At 34.3% G+C, this 22,099-nt stretch overlaps 1 protein-coding gene across 1 annotated transcript in view; it reads left to right on the top strand.

The window, feature by feature from the left end:
- The window catches only part of LOC123532204 (uncharacterized), a 55,551-nt gene that overhangs the window by 20,862 nt on the left and 12,590 nt on the right, over positions 1–22,099 (top strand). The window contains exons 5-6 of the mRNA XM_053533337.1: positions 527–568; positions 13,435–13,623. Coding sequence (XP_053389312.1) covers positions 527–568; positions 13,435–13,623 — 231 coding nt within the window. The remainder of the gene's footprint in view (positions 1–526; positions 569–13,434; positions 13,624–22,099) is intronic.

The raw sequence follows: 22,099 nt of genomic DNA, 5'->3' as shown, positions 1-22,099 counted from the left end.
TGTGTCTGAAACCTTACATAATTATGTACATGTACAGCTTTATTCGCTTTTATAATCATTTCAAGTATAGATAACAATATAGTAAATAAATAGCGGACATAGAAAGTCAAGCTTGAAAGCATACTTATCCTGTTAAGTATATCTTATGAATTTTTCAATCAGTTGCCTCTTGAACATCTAATTCCATCGATTGAGTGTCATCAAGATTGAAACAACTACGTCTGCCGCAAGTCATAAAGCAAGCAAGTGTCTCCGACATATACCATTAAATGCAGGTGTCTTTAATCTATACATGACGAAAAGATATAGACGAACTTCTATTGGAATAGTGCCACTGTGGTGCAAATGCCTTTATACCCATTGTAAAAGAGATATAGACCAATTTCGATGGAAATGGTGCAACTGTGGTGCAACTGCCTTTTTACATTTTGTAAGACACAATTTTCTCCCACCAAATGATAAACAACATCTCACCAGAATATATCAGATACTTAGTCAATGTAAAATCATCTTCATATAATTTCAGGAAAGAAAACACATCAGAAATACCAACAATGAAGTCAGTCAGGTATGGCATAAACTCTTCGGTTTGAGGCCGTTCTGGTGTGGAACAGTCTGTCAAATGATATAAGGACTCTACAGGAATACAAAATCTTTGTCAGGCTGATCCGCACCTGGACAGGTCCTAAATGTAAATGCGCCATGTGCACATAGCTGCTTTTATTTTGTTCTTTGCTGCTATTCTTCTTTATGTTGCTTTGTCTATAACGTTGCATTTTTTCAAATACAGTATATCTTTGTTTTGTATCAGTCATTATTTTGTTTTATGTGCTTTCGTGCTTTTCACTCATCAACATACTTTTCTATTTTGATATTTATTTATTTTCATAGATAGATATTTTTTTCTCTCTTTCTTCCTCATCTGGTTTAGTTTCAGCGCGTGAAGGCAGGCCGTAAAGCTGGCGAAAGCAGTCAGTCGAAGCCAAAATTTAAAAGTTTTTTTTCTTTCTTAAACTAAGTCGTCATAATTAAATCAGTACTAATAATTTGATTAGTAAAACATGTCTTACATATTTTACAACAGCTGTTTCTTTGCTTACAGTTTTATTTTCTTTCACTGATTGCTCTTACATTTTTTGTGATAATATGGAAAATGGCAGATGCGAGTGTGGTACTCTGTATGTCCATCTCAAGCTCTTTCTTTTCTATTCTAAATCTTTTGTTTGATAGGTTGGGACACAAGTGCTACTATATGTCATACACTTGTCACATTACCCGACTGTCAACTACTAATTTTTATTTATTTATATCAATTTATTTGTTTTACTCCTATCTTGTTTTATGCATGCATCATATTTTTGTTTATTCCCTCTCATCTGCTTAACGGGGGAGTAACCGTGTCAGTATTATAAATCTACTGTAACAGAGTTACTTCCCATACCTTTTATGCCTTGCTTCAAGGTAGTTCTGCACGTTTTGAACTTTTGATCCATTTTTTCTACAATGTAGAATTTGATTAAACTCTTTTAAACTTTTTTAAAACTTCAGAATATACCTAAAGAATTCAGAAAATAAAAATATATAGATTAATATACTTGATTTATTTTTGCTGTACTGATTTGAAAAAAAACTTCACGCAATATTTCATAATGGGAGTCAATGAGAAAATAGATCCATCTACGTATTTTTGAGATATTTAACCACATTTATGTGGAAAACTGAAGTAAAGTCAACATTTGTTGAAACATGTGACAGACAATCTTAAATATGAGGAATCTTGAATGAAAATAACATTTTTGATAAGTTTTATCAGTAATCAAATGTTGATACTGGTTTATGTTGTATTGACAATAATTATGCCTGACAGGTATCTTGCCATTTTTGTGGTTGTGTTTTCACATCGCATTTTAGTAAAAAGACAGTGTTGTTCATATAATGTAAGACAACTGACTTAGTACTAATAAGACAATATCACCTTTCAGATCATTTAGTATTCAATTATACAAGATAATTAAGAATTTTTAAAACTTATTTTTAACTTCTAGCAGATATACATGTAATCAATTTGGTCAGGTTCGCGGCATTTTTAGTCCGAACAGGTGTTGTATTCAAGCGGTCTTAACATAAAAGTTAGCCTGGTGACCCATACATTTTACCCATTTTTTTGTTCACAATACAATTATTTATATACAAGAAAAATAGGAAAAAATTCTATGAAACAGTTTTTTTTCCAAATTAAAAAAAACAATTCTTCACTATGGGTATTTTTCATTGGAAAAAGTTAACAAAAGTGAATATGAAACAAGATTTTTTTTTCATTTGTACCCATTATTGTAAGGATATAGTATTACAAATATGACTATGATATCAAATAAGTATATAATAAAATCTGTAAAAAGAATAAACCTTATTGTGCTGTCTTGATGTATATTTTGGTTGGTATTTATAAAAAAGCAGAAAATTATGAAAATGTTGAAAAATCGCTGGCAGTTTTAGCAACAGTGGGTGCGTTCTAAACAATTTTTCACAAAAACAAACCTAGTAACCCATTGTTATCATTTGTTCACTGTTGTCAGCACAAATTTTCCTATCATATATGTGTCTTTGAATAAAAAATCTATGAAAGGAAATAAACTATAGGAATTCTCCTTAAAATGCTACAAAATATTTGCTAACCTTTGACAGGGGTGAAGGGACAGTGGGGTGGATGGGGATTCATAATCCCAAGTGTCTGTGCTCTCACTCTCTGTTCTGGAGGTTTCTCTCCGTATTTGGATTCAGTGTTGTTATATTTTCTTGTCCTTTTGGATCATGGAGTCCATTCAACATATGTGTAATAGAGTTCCGCTTAAGCCGGTGCTAGGCGGCGTGGGAGGTGTTACACATTTCATTACCTCTCATGAACAGACTCAATCAAACCGAGTCTGCTATTATTCATCTAGGTGAAGTTAAAAGACAGGAATAGTAAATACATTTCATATTTTGCGCAAATGGTATGTCTGTGCTATTTATATATTTATTTTCTGGTCTATTTCTTCATACGCGAAACTTTTCTTGATATTTTACATTGTAATAAAATCTGTAAAACTATCCTTTGGAAGAAAAGAATGCAACGAATAAAATAATAATAGACTCGGTTTAATTTAGTTTGTTCGTGAGAGTAAATGCAATATGCATACCTCTCACGTTCCCATATACCCCAGTCATACATACGGCGCGGATAGCTACGTCCAGCTACGGATAGAAACGTAGTAATCCGTATCGATCCGTACCTAAGCCGTACGGATTGGTACGGATTGATACGGATTACTACTTTAAGGTACGGATCGATACGGATTACTACGTTTCTATCCGTGGCGAGACGTAGCTATCCGCGCCGTAAGTGTGACTGGGGTATTATACCGGCTTAAGCGGAACTCTATTACACATCAAATCAATGGAATTCATGATCCTGAAGAACCAGATAATATAACAACACTGAATGATTCTTCGTGTACGCGTACATAATTTCTTTCAGTCTTTCTTTATTTTGTTTCAGATATTCAACTCAAAGTTTTAATATCCAATCTCCAAAGCAGATAGAATATATATAAACATAATCGTAATAAAAAAGACTGGCTACACGTGGACGATCTATATGAAATAACCGACCCGTTACTAAACCTTAATACGAACGTAGTGATTTGTATTTATCCGTAGATGAACGTACTTACCCGAGGATGCATGTACTTAAGCGTAGTTCAATGTAGTTTATTGCAGTTGTTTACACGCTGGGCAATTGACAAGCGCAGTAAAACGTCCTGTATCTTTTTTCTTACCTGTTTCTAACGCTTTTTACCGTATTAAGACATACTGCTCCGTACTTATCCGTACACCAGTCTCGTCCGCACCGTGCCTCATCGCACGGACATATACATATGTATGACTGTAGCTATAACCATACCACGTTTATCCTCACATTGAAACTAGTCATCTCTATTTTGAGCGATAGAAATTTAATCCCCGGTATGCAGGTTCTAGTCAGACACATATCATACTTTAATAATTTTATCAGAATGTGTAACCTTTGCCATTTACAGCTGTTCCCCAATAAAACTGTCAGACATGGTGTAATCGTTATCAGTAATCGTAATTGATTGTAATCAAATACATTTTGTCAAATAATCGACTGTAATCAGTAATCCAAATCCATTTCGATTAATGGTAGGGGTGGCAACGAGTACCGATTTTGGTACTCGAGTACTCCCCGAATTTTTCGATCGTGTACTCGGTTACTGGTTAAATGTGATTTCCATAACCGGAATAGGCGAGAATCGGCTGTATTTAACATTTGTTCATTATTAAAGAGAGATAATTCAGAATCAAAGGTTGTTTTTACCATGATTCCCGTTAGCAGTGATACATGTGTAATGTTTTAAAGCCATTTTTAATACAGTTGTAAATAATTACTTTGTGCTAAGGGAAAACTCGAGAATGTAAAACCATATAAATATCGGCGACTAATAAAACGCAAGCCAAATTTTGGAGCACACTGTGAAGTTGGCACTAAATTGGAATGGTTTTCTTTTTAAATTATAAAGGATATGTTCTTTATGATGTACCACTAATTTTAACGTTTGCACACAGGTGTGTTGTGATCATCAAGTTTTCTAATTGTTTATGATATAAGCGGTACTGCAATAAGCGGCATAATTACAAGTTACAGCGATCATGATGTAGCGTGTTATCATCAGGGGTCATTATTGACCATTGTGCATCAATGCACACCTTCGTGTTTGTAGAATCTGTGTAACTTATCGATAAGATGTCAAGTAGACACTTTGGTGTCGTTTAAACGGCCGCGTTAAAAGTGACGTGTTTCTAGTCATTTTTTTATTATTATTTTTATTTCGAGTACTCGATTACTAAATTTCGTAATCGATACCCAGAACACCGAGCGAGTACTCGGTTAACCGGTTAACCGTTGCCATCCCTAATTAATTGTAATCGTAATTTAATCGAAGTGCATGCGACAGGTTATAACCTTGTCAAGCCCTAGAGCATAGCGGTTAATCTTATCTTTCCTTGATGTATCATGAGAGTACCTCTAATTTTGGGTTAATAAAGTCTAGTGCAGATAATGGTATTTTGTAGTAGGCCCTGTGGAGAGGCTGTTTTCCATTGCTTGTAAAATGTTTCGGCCAGAGATGTGTAGATTGGATGACTCGACGTTTCAAAAACTAATGAGGATAAAGTGTATCTCGAACAAATAAAATAATGGACTGCAACAGTCTTGATTAAGTGCACAGCGTGATCCAGAAACTTGGCTACTCTATATAAGTAAAAACACAATGTACATGATAACATTTATGCTCTTTTTTGCAAATATAATTGTACTGCATTGCAATTTACATGTAAACTGTCATGTTTATAAGTTTCACAGTTGAATAAGTTCGAGTAATAGAATGTAATCATTTTGTAATCGTGATTACTTTACTCAAAGTAATCGAAAGTAATCGATCACAGACCCGAATAAAAGTAATTGATTAATAATCGATTACACCAAATATGTCCATGTAATCAATTAATAATCGATTACACATGTCAGTAATCGGGTGGACTGATAGCTCAGTGGTTTGCACACTGGCCTTCCAAGAGGATCGTTTATTAACCTATTATTACCTGAGGTCGGGGGTTCAAACCCTGGCAGCTACTCGGGAATTTTCAGAAACGCTTTTCAGTGTTTCCCACCCAACTAGAGGTGTACTGGTCAGGAACCCAGGCAATCCTTGCGTGTATCAGTGCTATACACTGGGCACGTTAACGAACCAGGCTGTCTATTCGCAACGAGCTAGGCTAAGTTAGCCGGACAAGCCTGTATCTGATTTTTGATCTCTCTGTCATTCGGCTTTGTCTCACTCTGTCCCTCTGGTCAGATCGCCCTGTGTCTGTACTAGTAGAGGATGAATTATGCGCCCTGTGTGGCTGCATTTGAACTATGTAAAGCGCCTTTGAACGTGAAATTTATCATGAAAAGGGCGCTATATAAATCTGGTATAACAATAATAATCGACCACCATGTCTGTAATCTGTACACCGCTTGTAGTACTGACACATAATGGTTTAAATCATAATCACTTATTTAACATATCATTTCGTAAATATATTCATTAATTAATTGATTAATTACAAACTAAGTAAAATTTCACGTTTACAAGACTGTATCATAAATATATCCATGTTTCCGTATATCTATTCCGGCGTATTTATTTACCAAAGCGCTTTTATTGATACAGTCAAACCTGTGTTGAAGACACCTCTGAACAGAGACCACCTGGCTCTAAAGACCACATGTTTTGTTTTCCATTTTAACATTTACAGTTTATTTTAACCTTTGAATAAAGACCATCTCCCAATAATGACCACATTTTGGCTCTCCCAAGGGTGGTCTTTCTAGACAGGTTTGACTGTATATTTATAAAATTATTTGACAATAGAAAGAATAAGCTGAGAATATTATAATTTAAAGGGGCACCATTCAAAATATACAGTTTATTTATGAACTACCAATGTACATTGTGATAAATTCAATTCCATTTAAAAACTTTCAAATTTTCCGGATATGTTTTTCAGTATTAGATATATCAGTATAAAGAACTTCTTCACGCTGTTCAAAAATGTTAATGCAATACGTCAACAGACGACACTACAATTATGTTATGAAAGATAATGTATGTAACAGTCTGCCTTATCTGTGTACGTTTTATACTGTTAAGAAAAACAAACTGCAGAAAAATTGTGACATTTTTTTTGCAAACTGCAACTCCAACGCGGTCACATTCGTCTATGACTTTCCTGTTTGTTTTTTAGATCTCACAAATGTAAAATAGATACCTCCTACGATGTTTATACACTGGAGAGATATGAAAACGTCATCAATTAGTAAATGAGTACTATTTATATATATGATAAAAGTATTCTTGATAAGTCACGTTTTCAAGATGGATTCCGTTTATTGAAAGACGAAGATTTCTTAAATGCTTTACTATAGGCCTAGTTCCGTACAACATAAAAAGCAAGTTGAGATAGAATTATTAGGAGAAAACGGAGGAGAAGATAACAGAAGAGAAAGTGGAGGAGGAAGAGGAGGCAGTGGAGAAGGAGAAAGAGATGGAAAAAAAGTAGAAGGGGAGTGGAGTAGATGGCGGTGTAGGTGACGTTCCATTACTTTGGAACATGGTTGGTGTGAGAGTGAGTCTGGGAGCGCACCATTAACCGTTTAAAGCTCCCCAGTGGTGTTTTACCAGTGACCGTTCCAAGGCGGTACCCAACTGTGTTTTTTGTTTGTTTAGTCCTCGTGTTATTGCTTTGTATGTGAGTGTTGGTAGTGAGCTGTGAGTTTTGTTTTGGGGAGACTGCGTTTTTGGAACTGTGTGTGTGTGTGTGTGTGTGTGTGTGTGTGTGTGTGTGTGTGTGTGTGTGTGTCTGAGTTTGTAAACGCTGCCAACTGGGTAATTTCGTATGAATACACACCAACGTACTGGGGATACGCCTCGAACCGGGGAATTCCCCAGTTCATTTTAACAATACCACGTTATTCCTGACCTTCAAATTAGTCATATCTCGAAATTTGAGCTGATTCTGAGCGATAGAAATTTATTCCCCGGTACGCCGGTTCTGGTCATACACATATCTCACACACAATCAGAATTTTACAACGGTGTGTATCTCTCGCCATTTACTGCAGTTCCCCAGTTTACCTGTATACAACTCGTAGTACATACACACAAAGGTTTAAATTATTTTCACTAATTTAACATAATGCTTTCGTTATTATAAGATTATGAGTGAAAAGATTATGTTGATTAATTCATCAATTACCAATTAAATATCTTTTTACGTTCACAAGACAGTATTATATATTTATGTTACCGCATATCTTTTCCGGCTTATTGTGTTATGCGCTTTTATTGCTAAGTTAATGACTTGATTTGACAATACAAATGTTAAACTGAGAATATTATAATACACAGGAACAATACTCAAAATATACATTCTATTTATATTCATCGCATTTAACAGACTTTCAACTTCAGGCGCGGTGCTGAAATATACAAATGTACTAATTCCTTTTGAATTACCGTGCTGCATTTGAAAAAATAAATGTGGTATCACCTCCAAAGATGTTCATATATTCAGCTCATAATGCAATTACCTATGTAAATTCAATAGTAATTAATACATCAAAGCCAGAGAATTTTAATACAGTTTCGTTATTTGTAAAAAAAAAGAACAACAACATTTGTACATTAACTTATTGATATTATTTACTACACATCAAAGAAATGCATATGAGGATCTGACTCCAGTACGTTTAAAATACTGATTAAGAACACGTGAAAATAATAAAACCTATATCATACAGTAGCTAACTTATGCAATTATCTTAACACAGGATTTTCATGCTATTTTCCCGCTGATTTTGTTCAGCAATCGCAATGTGTTGAAATCTATGATGTAAAAATGTCCCAAAAGTAAAAAAGATAATAATACCTCTCAAAAACCTGTGCTGCATTTGACACAGCATTTGTTATGTCATTACCTCCTACGATGTTTATACATGTATAAGCAGCTGTCAACTTGTTATGCAATTATCTGCGTGTGTTGAAGAGTAGTAAATACTACAAAGCCGAAATAGTTTAATACAGTTTCATTTTATTAAGTATTTGTCAAATTTAGAGACCACATTAATCATAACATTAGTACATTTTCTGATTGATTTTATCTACTACCCATCAAAGAAAATGACACAAGGATCTGACTCCAATACATTCTTAAAACTGTTAAAACACTTGGAAATTCTAAAGCCTAGATCATAGCTAACTCGTGCATTTACCTTAACACGGGAATTTCATGCTACTTTTGCGCGATTTTTGTTTAGCGATCGCCAAGTCTAGAAATTCATGATAGAAAAATGTTTCAACAAAGCATAGGCTATAAAGTTTGTTGTACATGTCCGAAATAATTGTAGTTTACGACGGTTCAAATAAAATGATAATGCTGCGGCTGCACGGGTTTAGGATCATTTGGCAAGAAAATATAGAAACCGTGATACATCAATTAAACACATGGGAATCACAGCAAAACAATTCTCATGCAAAAAAAAAAAAATAAAATAAAATAAAATTTGATGTTCACATAACGAACAGATATATCCTACAGAAAAATTGTGCCCAGATTCTGCAACCTGAAGCACACTATTTTAAAACTTATGTCATAAATTTGCTATATTTTAATAAGCGTCTTATCTTTATAAACTGTCGCTTTTAGCATTAAAAAAGTTATTAAGTTGTTACACAAAAAAAAACATTGATGTGTAAAGTTTGAAAGCTCAAAGTCTCAGTGCGTTACTGACATACCAAGGGTAATTTTTACAATGCATATGCTCATTAACCAATAGGAGTTTTTTCTGTCACTGACATTCCTATCATTCTACAATAAGTATGAATATGACATACAATTACATCTGCACATGATATTTTCTTCAACGTCAGGTCCGTAGAAGTTCAATTTGATCAAAACAACGTTTTAAGAAATTTTGTTTGTTGGACGGGGTGGGAACGACCTCACTCACCTGCTTATCAGTTTTGTTCATCCAGTGATATATCACACCGTGCGTTTATTGCGGTAGCATTTTCTGTGGTATTTTGGGGGAAAAAAGAACGAAAATTATTGATGATTGAACTGACAGTGCTGATGAAATAGAAACAATCACAGTATTCTACAGATGAGTTCCCGAGGTATTAGAAAATACAATATGTAACGCATCGTATGAATTCACAACTTATTATACATGTACTAATCGTCTGATTGGAACTTGAAAACAGAGAAATTTTATTGCGATTGAAGGATTTTATTGAATATAAAGCCTTTAAATACATAACGATATTATTCGTTGTTACATATATGGTTATTTCATACTTCACTCTTGTAACTGACCGACACAAAATAAGACATTTCCCTGTTCGGTGACACATTAACACAGTATTTATTATGGGTGCAAGTATATTTATCTTTAGTTTTGACAGTGGCATACGTATGATTTACTGGTATTAATAGCATTAAGGGAAACACAAATATATAATAATCATAAAAATACTTACGATATAAATGTTTTGATTAAAACAACAATATCATGAATTTAAAATACCTATGACTGATTTCATTTTAATCTTCCTTGATCAGAACGATCAATCCGTTTCTGCATGTACTTTGTTTTGAAAGAGTACTGATAAACTTTGCAGTAAATTCAGCTGTTGCTTCAGTTTTCATTCTCCTACCTTTGTAATGTTTACTTTATATACATTTTCATGATCGAAACTCCAGATAGTTTTGTTTGCAATTAAATCATGTTCAGAGTCTAAAGGAAAAATCCTCACAAAATTGGGAACAAGACTTTCCGAGTGTGGGATTCGAACACACGACCTTCACAAATTTTGAACGATTAACTATGTAAAGTCAACGTTTTACTGAAGCCTGGTTTTCTAAAAACAAAAAGATAAAATCAAAACCTTTATATGGGAAAATAGTTTGGAAACAAAATAACTATGACTTGAAATGCTGTAAACTTTGTTTAAGTCTTTTTTAATATTGATTGTTATTTTACCGGGCAAGAAATAACGATTTTCATGCAAAAGTCAGGGACTGCGAGTCATTGCGGAGTTTGAATTAAGATTCCCCGATTTTTATTTCCTGTTTCCGCATATCGAACCTAAAATTTTACTTTGCATTTAAATAAGCGCAAAATTCTTTTTTCTAAAAAAATCAAGTTTTCGTTAACCTGTTATCGGAGAGAAAAGCGCAAATAAAAATAAATGCTTTGTTTCTGTCATTCTGCCTGATTTAGAGTCAAGTGTTTGCCTCAGTTCTATCTTATTCAAATTAATTACCTACTACTATTGTTTTCGTCTCAAGCCCGAGTCATCATGAGTTGATATCCTACTCTGGGAACGTCATTTTTGGAATGCCTTAACTTTTTGAAACTTATCATTATTAAATAGCAAACGGTACTATAGTTTAAATCATGATAATGTATGCAATGTATATATAATAATACACAGTTTAAATTTAGGAACACAACAACTGAAAAATACACTGAATTTTACGCCGATTAGGAGATTATCCAAATATATTGTCTGTGTTTTTGCTGTATGCATGATTTCGTTAATCCGAATGGTTTTTAAAGGAACCACACTTATATGTTTGACTGTTAATTCTGTCTTTTGAACGAGTAGAATTGAAGGAAAAATAAATTGTCTGCTTAGCACAGATTGAAGGGCGGATCCAGGGATTGGGGCATTTTTCTCGCTCGCTACGCTTGCATAGTTAATTCATCATTTGTCCTGGGTGAAAATATAAATATGCATTTTTTCTCGCTCGCTATGCTCGCATAGGCAATTTGTCTTTTGTTTGGGTAAAACAATGCATTTTTTTCTTGCTCGCTACGCCCGCACAATAAAAGTCCGACAAATTTGCATGAGCTTCTATAAAGCTTTTTATTTTACGTTAATAAACTTTAGTAACCCCTCCCCATAAAAACCCTTAGAAATCGGGCTTAGAAATTCCATTCCGAGATACTTAAGCAAGAATAAGTCTGACGAGTCATTAAAACATGGACTATACGTAGCATGTTATTTGGGTTGATTTTATCATAAAACCTGTCCTTTTTCAATACCAAAAAAAAGCACCTCAGAACGCCAAGAATGCACCAGATGGATCTATTGTTTTCAAAATGTTCCGATGGGGGTGGGGTGGGGAGGGGGAGATGGGGACATGCCCACGGACCCTCCTAGTTGTTCTACTACAAATATTTTGCACCCCTTACACCAAATCCTGTACCCGCCCTGAGATTTGTGAATACCTAATTAAAATTTTTAGTTAAAACATAAAGAAGGAACTAAAACATACAATATTACTTATTCTTGCAAACCAGACGGGGATTTCCGGTATCTTTACCGGTCCTGAAAAGGCCCTCTTACACCCCGGGGTGGTGTAAGATGACTCTCGTGCTGTAAATCATGTATAAGAAATACATATATGTAAAAGTTTTGTGTAGTAATTTATATTCTATTTAAAAAACGGAATGAAAATTCAATACCTTGACAGTTCCTATTGGTTCCTGATAGTATATTTCTCGATTCAAATCACGTTATTTTATCAAAAATTTGATAGTGAAAAGAATCTTATAATATCGAAGTTCAAAAGTTGCTGTAGGCAATGGAAAGTAATTTAAGCACACAACTGATAAAACCATATACTGTTTTGTGCTTTATTATGTCTCTGCATCATGAGTCTGGTTTTGTCTTCGATTATTCTATGTCTTGTCATAAACAGTTATTTTAATGTTAACATTTGACATAGACCATTTTTGATTGAATGTCGAATGATTGACGTGCTACATGTACCTACATACAGAATATAAAACTTTCTCTATTGTCTGACCGCCTCTGTTTTCGGGTGGTTAGAATCGCTGACTTAAAATCACTCGTAAGTACTCACTGATTAAGGGGCATGGGTTCAATCCTTGCTACCGACCAGGTCTCTTTATGTAAGAAAGATGACAGCTTTAGTACTAGTACTTAATCTTTCCCGGAACGATTGTTGGGTAAACTGCCCACCTGATCTAACTGAAATAGTGTTTAAAATGGCGTAAAACCCATCAAATCAAATTAAGTCCCTCGGTTGCCTTTTCTCATATATATGATATGTAACAGGAGCTTCCGCATTCACCATTTTAATAGCTAGTTCCTCGTTTCAACTTTACACACGTACCCGGTTCGTTATACACTTGTACCTCATTTAGTCTTTACACTAACTCCCCGTTTTGTTGAAACACACAATTCCACATTTCGTCTATACACAAACACCCGGTTTGTTACACACTCACCTCAGTTGGTTTAAACACAAAATTCCCCGCTCTGAATGTGAAAAATCTCATTGCTTAACAATTGAAGATAGCTTTAATCTAAAGCCTTGGATAATTTTAAGATCATAAGAATAAGAGTTGATAGAAATATGATAACTGTAGCTACAGTAATAAAGAAGTTCCCAGTTGGTAGGTTTATAGCTTACATCCCCGATTGGTTGCGTTTACATGTACGTGTGTGTGTGTGTGTGTGTGTGTGTGCAAAAGCAATGCTCCCCATGGATTTGGATTTCAAAAAGCAATCAAAATCAATATTTATTCGTGTAGTGGAAGCTTTAACAAAATCATTTTATCCGAAAACACTGAACCTATTTCAAAATATTTTCACTGATATTTTCCTAGCATAACTATCTACCGTTCAAACTGTTCAAGCAAGTTGTGTTAGTCAGGTGAGCGATCTGGGTCCGTTATGAACACGAATGACACAGTCAATTAAGCGGTGATTCAGATTTCTTATATAATTAACTTAGTTTGCAGATGTGGTAAAGGAAGTGCAAAGAAGAACACCTGACATGTCGTGTTGCAAAACACTCAGCACACTACTGGAATCTGAACAATTGTCAGGCAAAGCAAGAAGGAAGTTAATAAACGATCCACGATATATGCTGATATGTAATCGTGATAGGGAGAAGTATTATGAAGGATACATAAAACGTATGGTAGGTGTCTTTATCTATACTTCAGCCGTAAAACAATACCGTATATGTTTTGCAAATGTTATAAATCTCTAAATATAAGATATTATGAAAGAAAGTGTGTTCTTAATTGATGACCATTTTCACATAGAGAATGAATTTAGATTAAATCGTTTAAGTTTCCATATTCAAACATTGTATATATTTGTATTAACGTCTGCCTTCCTCTACGCTTAAGACTTTATGAATCTTATACAATAATATCCTTTTATAAATATACCTAGGACCATTTCTAACCAAATACCTGTAAACTGCCATGTAGTTCAAATGTCCGTGAACAGATTTCGTTCAAATTTTGAATATAAATAACACGTTAGACATGTTTCCTTGTAAAAATTAATCCCAATTGATAGATATATAGCTAAAACCTAAGAAATACATACATCACTGTAAAATCCGTATGTAAAATCCAAATTCAAAAAATGGCATAACACAAATACTAACTATTTGAAAAGTAACAGAATCAAAGAACAGTTTGCACGTCAAAGTAATTAATACTAAGTGTGTCCTTTCAAGGCTCTCGCAAAATCTACACACCTCATCGACAGCACTTAGTTCAGGATGACGCATTGGGGGAATGTTCATCTATTGCTGCACAATGTTCCAGTTCACGGAAATTGCGAGAGGCTGCGTATCTTCTCCATACTCGTCTATTCAGCTCGTTCTAATGGTGCTGAATAACATTGAGATACGGTGACTTAGGCAAGAAAGGCAACTGCCCCACTTCCTTTGCACTATACGTGTCATACAAGCGGTATGGGCCGGTGCTCCGTCCTGCAGCACTTGCATGCCACGTCCACCGGCTTGTATGTGCGGAATTGCAAAGGGACCAAAATATCCTGCTGTTACCTAACTACATAAATATTTCCGCGAACAACTGTCAAAACTGTCTTTAAGTGTAATGACACTTCGGCCAATACCTTCATGGAACACACTCGCGTCGTTCAATCTTTCACCTCGGCGTCTTTTAACTCTTTTGTCGTTGTTGTACGAGTTAAAACGACTCTCGTCCATGAACAGAACATTTATCCGATCAGCCCATGGCATAAGCTGGTTCTGGCGGGCCCATCGCTCCAACTGTCTGTGTCGTCGTGTCAGAATAAGTCACCTAAATGGCCGTATAGCCCTTATTCCCTGTTCTCGTAGCCGCCTGGCGACTGTTTGTCGATCTACGGGTCAAGCATGCGTTCCATTTGTCGCCCTCGCAGTGCATGTTGCGGTCTTTTAACGATCTCTTAGATGATCTGTAACCATCTGCGCAGCCTGTGCATGCGTGGACATTTTTCAGCGACGTTGCCTGAACTCATCATCACCACGACACTTCCGCAGAAACTTCTGATGAAGTCTAGTCGAATCAACCAAAGACTCGGCATCCTGTAAAATAAATTGCTCCTAAACTGAAAATCAAAATTTCACTGATAAATGTTATAATATATTGTAAATAGATTCATTTTGTAAAGTATCGTTACTTGTCTGGGTGAGTATCTGGTTTGCAACATGTCGATTACCCGACCGCGCTCTTTGTTATTTATCCGGAACATTGCAGTTTTATTAGCTGAATTATGTTTTTTTTTTCACGATGAGTAGAATTCTAGAATTATAACTAAATGAAAATAAGAATCGATGATTTTGCTTACCAACATTTCCTCGAGCAAAGTGTTGAAACCGTGCACGTACTTGTACCTGTCGCAAAACTGTTGGATTGTCACTGTTGAAAAATATCATAATAATTATGTCTGTACAGCGAATGTAACCAAACTATTGTAAAGTATTGACATTGCACTCATGAAAATTCCGTACGTTTCCGTAAAGTACTTTTCGGTGTCCGAACCTAATAGCGAAAGAACTACCGAAAATCCAATGCTATATATACATTTTTACTTGACAGTATGTCACTTGGAATAAAAACTGTACGGATAAAACGTTCATATACCAATCGCGGGGATGCGTGTTCGAGCCCAGTGGTGTCTGGCCATGTTATCTGTAAATATACCACACTTCCATGATAATAGTATAGGCGGGTCATCCTGGGTGACCTAGTTACTATTTATAGTAACTCATTTTTGAATATAAGAAATGAACTCCGTACACATGTGCAGCGGCCATTTTGAATTCCATTTTAAGAATAACATCATCTTTCTATTTTATGAAAGGCCTCACAATTATATAAATAGAAACGATCATTACCGGTATAAATCTATTTCAAAACTGTCATGCTGAAAAAGACTTGATTTTCTATAAATAGAATGTCTTCCAGAGGTATACGGAGCTGACTGGTATACATACCTAGGGCTTGCTCGCGCATATTGAGGGTCAGTCACGCAGCCCTAGACGGGGAGATAACAAGATATAACAAGAAAATCAAGTAGAATATTAATAATATTTGACCATATAAATTCATCTCAGAACTAAATGAACAAATACATTTCTTTTAAAGCAAAACAGATTATATAAAAGAACAAAGACATCACTAATTGAATGCGAAATATTTCTCACATTTAAACTAAAACATTAAGCATTGTTTAAGATAAATACATATTCTAAAAAAAAAACAAGATTTACTGAAGATAACTCTTTTGTCCACGATGTGTACCCCTTGGCGTCCACTAAGTAAATGGCCATGTATCTGTTTTAACAAGAAGTCATTCAAATGAACTCGTAGTCTAATTTTAACATGCATTTTCGACGTCAGTGCAACTTTTTTTAGGTACTGTATGCTCATAGCGATGGTCATTATTCGAACAAGTCTTTGATGGTTGAACTTTGATATTCATGCGTAAATTTATATCGGATGAAAAAGTCATTTAATTCTCAATTTGACACTCACGCAAGATAGTGCACTTCCTGCCATCTGAGTCCATGTGGCAAATATGGCAAACTCATTTAGTTTTCTGACTCGGAATTCAAGCGTGACAATTCACTCGATGCCTACTGGAGCAAGAATAGGAAAAACACATTAAATTTCCTGTCTTGGAACTCAGATGTTGGTGCCTCTTTCATACCATCAATAATATGATGTTAAAGACAAAGAAAATATCCTATATAAGTGACCCCCCCCCCCCCCACAAATACCAGACTTTTTAATCCCCAATATACAAGATCCTGTCTGGTCCAGTCTGATAAGGGTCCATAAAACCCCTGTAGACTTGACATGTAGCCTAATTATTGTCAGAGAATCATAAATTTTATTGCCTACAGGTTAATTGGTTATTTTCTGTTTTTTGCATTTTATTAATAGAAATGCTGTTGTTTTTTTAGTCTTTTTTCAGCATGTACACAAAATTATTTTAATTGATAAGATACTAATTTTAATTGCTCAGTCATGTTGAGTAATGTCCTGGCCAATTAAATTATAACTCTTATAGCAAAGCATTTCTCACTATAAAATAATTATTCAAAACTTAATAAGAGAAATTACAAGTTTGTTTATTCAATGATTATGATCTTTTTATCAAAAGTAACAAAATAAAAACGAAAAAAAAAAGATAATTGCTGGATTTTATTAGAAATTAAAGAAGCGTTCAGTTGTTTTTTTAATTGATAAAGAAGGTATATAGACAGAAGGATGTTATATATTAAAAATGCTTAATTCCTCTTGTGTTGTCAAAATAATGTTAACTTTCTTTTATGTATAATAAAATCCAGCAATAAAGATATATCATTGTTCAAAATACACAATAATTTATTACTTCTAAAAGCTATGTGCCTGAATGCATTTTTTATATTTTTGATAAAAAAACAGCAACAATGAGATGTACTTGTTAAAAACCTTACTTTATTAAAAATATGATAAAACACTGTTGTATCTTATCACTTTGTTTATTTAGCCCTAATTCAATCAAGCTTTCTAAACTCGTTATAAAAGTGAGAACTGATTTGCTAAAAAGGTGAGAAATATCACCTGCAATTTATTTACTGCACAGTAGCTATACAGTAGCTTATTATGATAAACAGAAGCAAGTCTACCAATGGTCCTGGCTTGTGTATTGGCCCTTATCGCCAATACGCAGACCTTATCATCTCCATAGGCCACATACCAGGCATACCAGAATCAGTGTCTTTAAAGAACATTTTGATAGTTTCCTAAAATATTTGCCAACCTTTTCAATGACCATTTAGAGTTTTAGAACTAGAAAGGTACTTTTTGAGACGGTTGCTAAAAATAATCAAAAGAAAGACGTTTTAGGGTCCATTTTTACATTTGAGGTATCAGACATTTTTGAAAAGCCTGAGCACTTTCCCATTACCTAGGTGCCAATTAAAAATGAAGTAAAAAGTATCGCGAAAGAATGACCCAAGATACTATCAATTGGAACACCTGAAGATTTTAAAATGAATAACTATGAACTCAAGGAAATGTTAAGAGTACCCTGTGACAATATATGCTGCGGATCAACTTCAAATACGTAGGGGACAATATGTCATTTCAAATACAGACACGAGTCAGGGATCAGCAAAACATTGGGTGGCCTTTCATTTTCCTAAGAGAGGACCTGACGAATATTTCGATTTACTGGGTAATACACCAGAGCATTATAAAGTTCATTTTGACCAAGTGGTAAAGAAGCGTTATTGGATGAACTTCAGCCAGATAAAGGATACAGATTCATATATATGCGAGCTGTATTGCGTATATTACATAATGAACCAATTTTCTGGACGAAAATTGAAGGACATTTTCAAACCGTTTTATGTGCATTGAAAGAAGTTAAATGATGACTTTATTTGTCTAATTTTAGTTGATACTTGAACTATTTATTAGTAATACAAACTAGGGCAATAAAAGATTTAAAGAACAATATGTCTTTGTTATTTATAGCACATACATTTGAATTTGATTTGACATAAATGTAAGATGGAGCGTTGATAGGTGTGGTGTTGTACACAAATAAAACATCGTATTCGTTTACTGTATTTTATTTCTTGAATATCGTTTACACAAAGTGATATCATGCCTCTCAATAAGCATCTTATCAAAGTGTAAGGATCATGAAAGCTTACACTGACGTCTTTTTTTTTTCGCATCAATGCTTTCACTTCTGCTTTCACACCGCCAGCTGATAAACATCGTCAAACCATTTTCTTAATTACAAAACACGGGTATATTCGGTTGAGAAATAAAGAAGGAAATCAATATTTTACGCATGAGTGATTTGACTTACGGTTTAAGTTTATTGCCTTATAGTTCTTATCGAGACCTTTCGTTTGATACCCTAGTCGGATTTTAGCGCTTGAGTGATTTTGGCTCATTATTCGGTCCCTTTTGGAGTCTAGGAAAGCGCAGAAAATGTGAATTTTACGCATGATTGATTTCACTTCCGGTTTGAACATACCAACTTATAGTACTCGTCGAGCCCTTCGGTTAGATACACATCATGCCTCCGTTATCTTTATCTTAATAATTGTGTGAAGCCTAGTGTTTCCGGATGAATGATTCCGGTTTTAAACTCAATATCTGGAAAACGGATAGAGATAGACCCATGATAGTACACATTTTCCGAACCTACTCGAAAAGATCTTTCTAACGGTACCAATCTCGAGCCTGTACGTGGACTTTGAAATTTAATGACTTCACTGCCGGCTGGCACCTAGGTTAAGGATAAAGTGCACCTTACAGGAAACATAATGTGTATTCCACATGGATTCAGAGAGGCAAAAAGAGGCAGAAGATGCACTAGTTTGCCACATGGACTCAGACTGGAAGTGTACTATCACGCGCGAGTGCCAAACGGAGAATTTTGTCACAAATTGACATACGGGCCTCAATGTATCTGTAGTTTAAATGCATGTATTGCATCATCATTTCGTAAAATTTTGAGTTATTGAGTAAAATGTCAGATTTTACGCATCAAATACCTCTCATGCTTTTCTGTATTTCATTACTTGAATTTCCGTGTAAATTTAATTAAATTCGGTTCAGTAATAAAAAAGTTGATATTTTTCAATCTTCATTAATTTATAATTTTATCCCCACAGCCACTATTGCGGGCCTTAAATTGTCCAATTCACATCCACGCAAAGTATTTGAACTTCCCGGCTAAATCGTGATTCCCGTGAAAATTGTTATAGTCAGAGTTCATGCCTATGTCATGAGTACCATGAAATTTAGTATTTGGCGGGACATAACCGTACTAATAGACTGGACTAGATATCTTTATTGCACAGCATTTTCGACATTAGACGAAATTATGTCACTTTGATTTCTGTTGCTAGAAACATTTTGCTCGATCGAGGTAAGAAATTTTATTGATTAAATTTTTGTTTTATTTTTTAATTACGATTTTTATTTAGTAAATTTTTGTTCATTCTACATAATTTTGTAAAAACGTTTATTTTTCGGTAAGAGATTAGATAGTTTCGGTATGTCAGGATAATTTATTAAAATTTTAAGACCTTTCTAAATTATCTATTTCGGAAGAGGAATCTAAAATAATTCATTTGTATAAGCTATAGGACCGATATTGAACATTTTGTAAAACGATAATTTGTAAGTTATCTTTGTCATAAATCGTATTTGTCAATTTTTTCATTGTAAACTATGAAACGCCGGTACTGCATTACATTGTAATGTATAAATGTAAATCTTGGCAAGTATAGTACCGTGCATTTAATAGGTAGTTGTAATTTGAAATTATTACCAGTCTATAACATATCTATACAATGTCCGTTTTTTGTATGGTAGTTGATGTTATATTCATATCAGCTATTGTATAACGTTTAATTCGCATTGCATTGTGTTAATGTATGATTGTAAATAATATCTGCAGTTTATCATTTCCTTATCTATAATTTTCATCATAATCTTTTCATATCGTTTTCATTCTTTAGCTTTTTGACACGTAAGTAATTAATTTGAGAAAAAATGTAAGTATAAGTGACGTATTGTAATCCCGTGACGTATATATTTTTGTTTTATTTCTTAATTACGATTTTTTTTTAGTAAATTTTTGTTCATTCTACATAATTTTGTAAAACGTTTACTTTTCGACAAGAGATTAGATAGTTTCGGTATGCCAGGATAATTTATTAAATTTTTCAGACTTTTCTAAATTATCTATTTCGGAAGAGGAATCTAAGATATTTCATATGTATAAGCCGTAAGACTGATATTGAAAATTTTGTAACATGATAATTTGTAAGTTATTTTTGTCATAAATCGTATTTGTTAATCTTTTCATTGTAAACTATGGAACGCCGGTACTGCATTGCATTGAAATGTATAAATGTACTTAGTATCACATATATTTTGTATAAGTAACACGTATTTTTTTTTGGGAGCCTACGGAGGTATGATGTACCAAAAGGAACAGTTTTATGCCCTTATTTCTGTTTTGCTATGGTGCTTACAATATGTTATATATTTTAGCTTCTTCCATCAGACGACTTTTACCTGGTGATGATGTCACGACTCGGAAGTACAATACCCGAGGATGACTTGTCTTCACTCACCTGGATATGATTTTCCCAGCGCAGTGCTTTCGTCCAATGGTTGTGCCTTAACCACAAGGATGCTGATTTTTGTTATCAACTGGAACAGTTCAGTGATACAGACACCTACCAACATAGGGAGCAAAAAAGGAGCCAACGTTTTCACGGTTTAGCGGGACATGACTTTAAGTTTAGTTTTTAGTTAGTACTACTCAAAGTTTGAAGTAAACTGAAGCATCTGTGTCACGTCGTGTTAGAAAGGAACTGTTAGTTTTAGGACTTTACATCTGCTAGAAGTAAATACTGAGCTTAAATTTTTTCTCTTGGCTGTTTTCTTATTATTACATTTTTCTTCTTCCGTTCATTCATTGTAAATAATTTTGTAAATGTTGTAATGGGTGTTAAGTTGTTCTGGTAGTTATTGTCCCAGGTTAAAAATTTAATGACTTTTTCATTCGGTATAAATTTTCGCATGTATACCAAAGTTCAACCATCAAAGACTTGTTCGATTAATGACCATTGCTATGAGCATACAGTACCTGCAAATAGTTTCACCGACGTCGGAACTTCATTCTAAAATTAGACTATGAGTTCATTTGAATGACCTCTTTTTTAATATAGATACATGGTAATTTACTTAGTGAACACCGAGGGGTACACATCGTGGACAAAAAAGTAATCTTCAGTAAATCTTGCCTTTTAAACATGTATTTATCTCAAACAATGCTTAATGTTTTAGTTTTAATGTGATAAATATATCGATTTAGATTAGTAATGTTCTTTGCTTATTTATATAATTTGTTTTGATTTATTAAAGACATGTATTTGTTCATTTAGGTCTGAGATGAATTTACATGGTTAAATATAATTAATATTATATTTAATTTTCTTGTAATATTTTGTTTTCATGTTGTCTCCCCGTCAAGGGCTGAGCACCTGACCCTCAATGTGCGCGACCACACCCTAGGTAGGTATACGAGTCAGCTCCGTATACTTCTGGAAGACATTTTCT

This window comes from Mercenaria mercenaria, unplaced genomic scaffold, assembly GCF_021730395.1.
Source record: "Mercenaria mercenaria strain notata unplaced genomic scaffold, MADL_Memer_1 contig_2252, whole genome shotgun sequence".
Taxonomy (NCBI): domain Eukaryota; kingdom Metazoa; phylum Mollusca; class Bivalvia; order Venerida; family Veneridae; genus Mercenaria; species Mercenaria mercenaria.
This window is presented reverse-complemented; position numbering and strand designations above follow the sequence as displayed.